The sequence below is a fragment of the Gavialis gangeticus genome, unplaced genomic scaffold (assembly GCF_001723915.1).
Source record: "Gavialis gangeticus isolate Ggan-Ray unplaced genomic scaffold, GavGan_comp1, whole genome shotgun sequence".
Lineage (NCBI taxonomy): Eukaryota > Metazoa > Chordata > Crocodylia > Gavialidae > Gavialis > Gavialis gangeticus.
The window spans coordinates 953697-960963 of NW_017728973.1; the positions used below are offsets into that span (position 1 = coordinate 953697).

Here is a 7267-nt window from a genome sequence, read left to right on the forward strand (position 1 = left end):
GCTGGCTGGGGGGGGGGGTCATGGCCCCGGGGAGTCATGACGCTGCTCCCTGTCCTCCCCCGGCTTGGCCACTGCCGCCAGCATTTTTTCCTCGTTGTTCATTTTCCGAATTCCTTGGCAGGGCTGCAAGTGCAAACAGCTTATTTTTAGCTGGGGTCATCTGCATATGATGGCTTAGCTGTTTTCCCAGTGCCTGGGGGGCAGGGGTGCTGGGCCCTAAGCTCTTCTCCCCACACACTCTCTCTTTCCACATTGTGGCTGGTCTTCACAGGATCCTTTTGGTCCTGCAGGTTCACAGCCCCAAATGGGAGCATCCAGGAGTTGTGGGGAGGGCAAGAGCAGCTGGTGTGCACTATATTTCTCTGCCTGGGCACTTGCGATGGGGATGCCATTGAAGCCCCTCCTAATCTGGGCACTAGATTGGCATGATCTGTCCTCAACTGCTTTGTGGGGCAAAGCCAATATCAGTGTTCCTTGCCTAGGGGTAGGGATGGTGTGACCTTTGGGGAATGCTGTCAGGGTCTCTCCTTATTGCTTTTTAATAGGATCTGCCACACATTAGTCTGGGCTCTCTTTGGCTGGTGCTGGGGATCCTTTTGTGGTCTGCCAGTCTCTGCTTCAGGACTAGCGCTGCCCCCTGTGGCATTATGTGAGATGTTTCCTCTGTGTCTTTCCAGCTGAGAACTACGGAGTTCAGGGCTGGGCTGCTCTACTGCCCCTTCTTTCTCCCACCCTACTAGTGGGTGGTGCTGAAAGGACCTACCTGCCTATTCCTCTGCAAAGTGGAGTGGGGAGAGGCTTGTCTGCCCCTTGGGTCCTTGCTTACATCTCTGTGTTGGTTGCAGGTCCCTGCTGGCCTCAGATGAAATGTGCAGCCTCATCGTTGAAAAGGGGCAGGGGCAGGGACAAGTAGAAGAGGATCCTGATGCCATTGTGAAAGGTGGGTGCTGCCTGTGGCAGGGAGCTGAGATCAGGGACAGGTGTTTTGCAGGGGCTCTGCTGGGTGAGGGTACTACCTTTCCTGTTCAAGATCATCTGGGTGCCCTGTTGCCCAGAGCCTGGCTGAAACACATTTAGATTTGGGGGCTTATAGCATGCTGGAGAAGGGCAAAATGAAGGGTGGGCATGTGTCTGGGCAGGTCTCTGCTTTCCATGTCAGATCCCTGTGGAGCAAGTGAAGCCTCAGTGGGTTCAGACCCTGGGTATTGTGAAGGCCTGCACCAGCCCTTCTACATCTTCAGCCTGGGGCTCTAGGGAGCCTGTGGGGGCTGAGGCCTGGGGCTCTGAGCCCTGGTTGTCTCTTGGCTGGCTCCCAGCTTCCCTGGGATCAGGCTGCAGCATCCTGGTGATGTGAGGATCCTGCAAACCCCTGTATAGCTGTGCTTGCATCTAGACTCTGCTTGTGTCTGGGGCCAGGCAGCTTACTGGAGTTGTGCAAGAGGTGGGACAGACTAAAGTCTGGTGTGGAGTACATCCTGGAGCTCTAATTTGGTAGTAATGGCCACAGGGGTGGGCAAAACGCAGCTTGCGGGCCAGATGCGGCCCGCCAGGCCATTCTATCTGGCCCACAGGGCCCCTAAAAAATTCAGAAAATGAATATTCATCTTCCCCTGGCTGCCTGTTATGCGGCCCTCAATGGCTTGCCAAAACTCAGTAAGCGGCCCTCAGCCCAAACTAATTGCCCGTCCCTGAGTGGGCAGGACAAAGCTTAGCTTAGGCTTATTGCCTGGAGCCCATAGCCTGTCCTGCCATATAGAGCCAGAGTCAGACTGCCCCAAAAGCTCTTTCCCCCCTGCCCCAGAAGTCCTCTGGGTTGGGAGCTGGCTGGAAAGGGTGCCTCAGCCCAAGCAGCCTAATCAAGGCTGAGGGGGGTGTGTGTGTAGTGGGGTATAGGCTGCCCCTGGCTCAGGTGCAACTTTCTGCCCCTCGGGAAGAGCTTAATTTTGAGCGGGGAGAGCAGGAGGGGAAATGGAGGGCTTTTCCTTCTTTTTTTGGGGAACTCCTCCCTGGAGATGGGGAGAGAAGGGACTTGAAACTCTCTCATGAATGAGGGACATGTAGAGTTGGGGCTGGGGCATGGTGGGAACTCACTCTCTGTCCTGTCATCCCTCCCACCCCCTTTCCCACAGGCTGGCTGCAAAGGGAGGTGCGAGGGAGTGTGAAGCCCTCCTGGATCAGGCCCCGGAAGTACTGGTTTGTGCTGACCCAGGACTCCCTTGACTACTACAGCAGCAATGAGAAGGGGGCCAGGCGCCTGGGCATGCTGGTGCTCACCAGCCTCTGCTCCGTGCTGTGGCCTGACAAGCAGACCTACAAGGAGACTGGTACTTGCCCCCTCTAACCATGCACTGCACCTGTGTTGCCAGTGTCAAGGGGGTGGGGCCAGATGGGGAGTCCAGCCTGTGACACAGTGCACAGGGCAGGGGATGGTGTTCCCTCTTGGCCTGCACTGCACTGCCTATGGTGGCCATGGCTGTATGCAGCTCCCTGGCTGACTCAGCTGCCTTCGAGCTACCCCCACCCTCTTGATGGGGTCCCTGTCTGCCATACCCCAAGGCTTAAGCACTGTAAATATCTTAAGTGTCCTGTGGCCTTGTCCTACTGCCTGGAGCACAAGGATGAGGTAGGAAAGCCTTGATCACACTGGCTTCTGGAAACCAGTGGCAGGGAGGGACCCCTGGCTGGGATGCGATGAGCGCATTGTAGGGAGCAATCTACAACTGTTGCAAGGGTGGGGGTGCTGTCCAGCAAGGGCCATGGAAGTAGAGCAGGGCAGCATCAAACACTTGGTCTGTCTGGTTCTTCACAGGCTACTGGTCTGTGGTGGTGTTTGGCAGGAAGCACTGCTACCGCCTGTACACGGAGCACCTGAACGAGGCTGTCCACTGGGTGTGTGCTGTGCAGAAGGTCATTGACAGCAAGGCCCCTGTGCAGACACCAACGCAGCTGCTCATGCATGACATTGAGGTGAGACTAGGGTCAGGGGATCACTTGTCAGAGAGGGGGCCGTGGCCAGACTTGGCAGGGTCCTGAGGTTCCCATCTCCACCACTCCCTTTCCTCCTTCCTCTCCCCCACCCCATTTCACGATCCTCCTTTCCCCCTGGGCTGTACTGGGGAGGGCAGAGTTGGGCTGGAGGCAGCAGGTTGCTGTCATTTGCAGCACCCGCAAGGCTGGCTTTTCAGAGTGGGGATGCTGATGGATGATCCAGTGGCCTCCGAGCTGTTTTCCCAGGGCCTGCCAATGTTGTAGGCTCTCAGCCTGACCTGGGCAGAGGGGTACCTCATGCTAAGTAGCACCATGCTTGCCTGTCTGGGCCTTATGGTGCACTGTGCAGCAGCTGCTATTGCTTCCTTCCCCAGGAAAACTGTGAGAGCCCAGAGATCTTGGAGCAGATCTACCGCTGCAATCCAATTCTTCGCTACACCAGCAGCCCACTCTATGCCCCCCTGCTCCCCTTCCCCTATGGCAGCGTGGACCAAAGCGGTGAGCAGCTGGCATGAGCCCAGTTCTTGGAACTGACCTGTGGTGCCAAGGCAGGGTTGGCCCATGGGTGTGATTACTGTGGGGTGGTGGGGGAGGAGCAGGCCTTGCTGTGAGCACAGCATGTGTGGCTGCTGTGTGTTGTGGCACAGGCTCAGAGCCACACCGTGGAATGCCTGACCTGTGGCCTGGACCTTTTTTTACGACCCCCTGCACACTTTGCCGGAGGGAATAGTAGGGATAGAGAGAGCGGGAGATGGAGAAGGCTTTTGAGGACCAGGCTCAACCAAACTCTTATTGACTAACACCACAGTCATCCCATTACTGGTAAACTACTAGAATGCTGCTGAGAGCAGGTTAAGCAAGGGGGGCTGGCCTTCCACTGGGAGGCCCAGTGGGGATGTACAGTCTGACACTCCTTTTCTTTCAGTACCAGCTCCTACTTGAACTTCTGCCCTTGGCAGTCTGTGCCCAGCACTTAACATTGGCTATCACATGCAACAAACATGGGGGCCCAATAGATGCCCAATTAAATTAAACAGTATAATCAGAGTTGAAATCAGTCTGCTGTGCTCAGACTCTGGCCTTCCCCTTGGGGTGAAAAGGACACCTGGGGCAGCCTGCTTAACCTGGCCTGTTCCACAGGCCCTTTAGCTAACACCCACAATGAACCTTAGAGCAAACTAATAACTGATGCAGTTAGAGGCCTGTGTCCATGTAGGAGGTGCCTTGCCCTGGGCCTCTGGACCCCTTGCAGCCTACCTAGATATCTCTTTCAGTATTATTCCCCTGCTGCCAGATTTCTGCAGCTATTTATAGGTGGGAGATGGAAGGTGGTGCCTTAGGCCCTGCTGAGACTCTGCTCCCTCTGTTTCCTGGGGCTAGACAGGGATAGAAGGGATCCTTGCTGAGTGGGACTTTGACCCATGCATATCTTGCCCTGACAGGATGTGGGAAAGGAGATCTGATTCTCTCTGAGTGATCAAGGAGCGGGCATGGGTGCTTGTCCATGTGCCAGTGGTATGGGTTGGAGTTCTCTGGTTGTTGTCTGGGTGGGTGCCTTGGAAAATCCAATTGTGCTTGTGGGGTGGAGGTCCCCATTGGTCTGAGTGCTGTCCTGACTAGAGCAGGGGTTTGGGCACATGCTACTTGTGATGGGAGGCATGCACTTTGCCAGGGTGCTTGGTCTTGCTAGGGCAGGAGGAAGGGCTGTGTGCTGGCTCTGAGGCATGGGGCTCCACAGAGTCTTTCCTGCCTGTGCTGGGCTTGGAGAAGAGGAGGAGAACCATCGTCTCCCCAAGGTCCTGCAGGCAGTGTATGACAGCTGGTTGATGCAGGGGCCTGGGCTCTAAAGTCCAGGCCCCTGCTAATCAGAGATGCCTGCTTGCTTCTAGCCCCCAGTGCCCATGGCTACACAACACTGCGTGATGAGGCTGTGAAGCTCTTCAACTCTCTGCAGCAGTTGGAGGCAGAGCGGGACCCAGGGCCCCTGATCCAGGGAATCCTGCAGACCTGCTGGGACCTGCGGCCCCTTGTTGATGAGATCTACTGCCAGTTGGTGAAGCAGACCACAGAGCCACCAGCACCTGGGGAGCAGGGTGACCTGCGCTACTGGCAGCTGCTCACCTGCATGAGCTGCACCTTCATGCCCTCCCTTCCTGTCCTGCGCTTTCTTCACTTCCGCTTGGACAGGTGAGTGTCAGGACAGCCAGCTCAGTTTCTGGGGGTGGGTACATTGCCTAGGGCACTGGGTCCTGGTGAGAGGGGCTGGGTCATGAGGGGTGTCTTGCACAGGACTCCCTTTCCCCTACTGGGCTCAGGGTAGGGCCTTGGGGATAGGACTAAGGGCTTCCGTGCCAAGCTGGCAGAAGCTTCTATGGCCCCGCTTTCATTAAAGGGATTTAGTGTGTGGGACCCACTCTCTTCCCATCTGCAGAGAAAAAAACACCAGCTCCAGAATGTTCTGGGTGAGCTGCAGCTGCCAGGCTGTGTGGTGGAGAATTCCCTGGGAAGACCTGGATCAGGGTGCCCCAGCCCTGCTGTTGCCAGGGGAGCTGCTGACTTGCCGTGTGCTGGAAATGGCTTGGCTGAAGGCTGTAGAGACTGAGGGGCAAGAAGGGCTCAAGGCCAGGGAGCAGCTGGGGCTGTGACATGGCATGGCTTAGGGGCAGAGTGAGAGTCTAGATCCAGCACCTGCAGCCCTAGGGCCAAGCCCCTTGTAATGGAGCTCAGGCTAGTGTAGTACTTGGCACTATGGGCAGTGCAGCTCATTCTGATGCTCATGCCGCATTTGCCCTGCAGGACAGAGAGCAGGTTCCCTGACTCGGAAATGGCCAAGTATGGGAGCTTTATCAGGGAGGCCCTGGGCAAGACGCAGGGGCGGGAGTGTGTGCCCTCGCTGAACGAGATTGCAGCGCTTATCCAGCGACAGGAGATGGTCTGCACTGTGCACTGCCCTGGTGCGGCCTCCTACAGCGTGGCCATCAGCTCGCACACAACAGCTGAGGAGGTGAGCTGGGCCTCTGGTGGGGGAGGAAGTGGCATTGATCCTGTGCCCATGCTGGGAGATGCCTTGTTGTGGGCAGGTTCCTAGGGCTGACTGTGGGGCAAGGGGTGCTAAGCCTGTGGCAGGTTGTACCTGGCACCTTGAGGGAGGGAGAAGGTAGAAGCCAGGGAAGATCCTTGGTGCCAAAGCACAGTGGAGGGAGGCTCCTTCAGTCTGAAACCCCAATGCCCTGCCTTGCTTGAGCGGGGTCCCTGGCATTGACCTATGGGCAAGTGCTGCCCCATGTCCTGCATCCCTTGCTGGGTGAAGCAGTGGAGGTGGGGCCAGTCTTTGGGTCCAGAGCCCCCTGGAGCATCTGATTGCTTACTCATGTTGCTGTCTTGCCTGTCTGCTAGGCATGGGGCCAGGACCCCTCCCTGCAGCCCAGGGGCAACACTGTGACCTGTGGGGGGGGGCAGGGTCACTGTAGGAATGCCTGCATTTGCTTGTTGTGACCTGTCTGTGTCCCTTTGCAGCCCTGAGAGCAGTGGCAGGGCCACGTAGTCACCCGTTGGTTGCCTTTGTCTCGTCTCAGGTGGCCCAGGAGCTGGTGTCTCGGCTGGGCCTGTCCCAGAGCCCCAACATCTTTGCGCTCTATGAGCAGAGCCGGCACTATGAGCAGCCTGTGGGGAGGGCCATGTTGGTGGCTGACGTCCTCACCAGGTTTGAAAAGTAAATGCCTCTTGCTGCCACCCTTGCACCAGTGAGAGTTGGGGGGTGGGGGGAAGTTAGGGTGTAGAAGAATAGGGGAGGGGAGTTACGAGGTGGGGAGGGAGGAAAACCTGAGGGGATTGTTGGTTACTAGTCCCTGTGACAGTAATGCTGTCCCAGCTTGCTCATTTTCCCTCCCTAGAGAGAGGCTGGCAGAGGGAAGGGGTGCATGTCCATGTGTCGTGGCATTGATGGGAACTGTCTGTCCTTTTGCCTTGCCCAGCCTGGCAGTGGAGGAGACGATGCGGGACTCGTCCTGGAGACTGTGTTTCAAACACTATGGCTTTTTGGACACAGAGAATGTGCCACGTGACAGTGTGGAGTTCACCCTCCTCTTTGAGCAGGTGAGAGCCTGGATCTGGGCTATGTGGGCTGGGTCCTTGCTGCAGAGGCCCCACCCCCACAGAATCCAACCCTTACAAGGCAGGGCTGCATCTCTAAGTGCGCCTCTCAGTGGGGCCCCAGCCCTGTGCCCAGCCTGCGAGTCCTCTGCGGGGCCTGCAGCCAGAAAGCTTTTTTTTTTTTTTT

At 57.1% G+C, this 7267-nt stretch overlaps 1 protein-coding gene across 1 annotated transcript in view; it reads left to right on the plus strand.

The window, feature by feature from the left end:
- PLEKHH3 (pleckstrin homology, MyTH4 and FERM domain containing H3) overlaps positions 1 to 7267 on the plus strand; it is a 12180-nt gene that overhangs the window by 2418 nt on the left and 2495 nt on the right. Inside the window, exons 3-10 of the mRNA XM_019505016.1 lie at positions 846 to 940; positions 2130 to 2324; positions 2810 to 2967; positions 3363 to 3486; positions 4878 to 5175; positions 5785 to 5992; positions 6564 to 6700; positions 6963 to 7083. Coding sequence (XP_019360561.1) covers positions 846 to 940; positions 2130 to 2324; positions 2810 to 2967; positions 3363 to 3486; positions 4878 to 5175; positions 5785 to 5992; positions 6564 to 6700; positions 6963 to 7083 — 1336 coding nt within the window. The remainder of the gene's footprint in view (positions 1 to 845; positions 941 to 2129; positions 2325 to 2809; positions 2968 to 3362; positions 3487 to 4877; positions 5176 to 5784; positions 5993 to 6563; positions 6701 to 6962; positions 7084 to 7267) is intronic.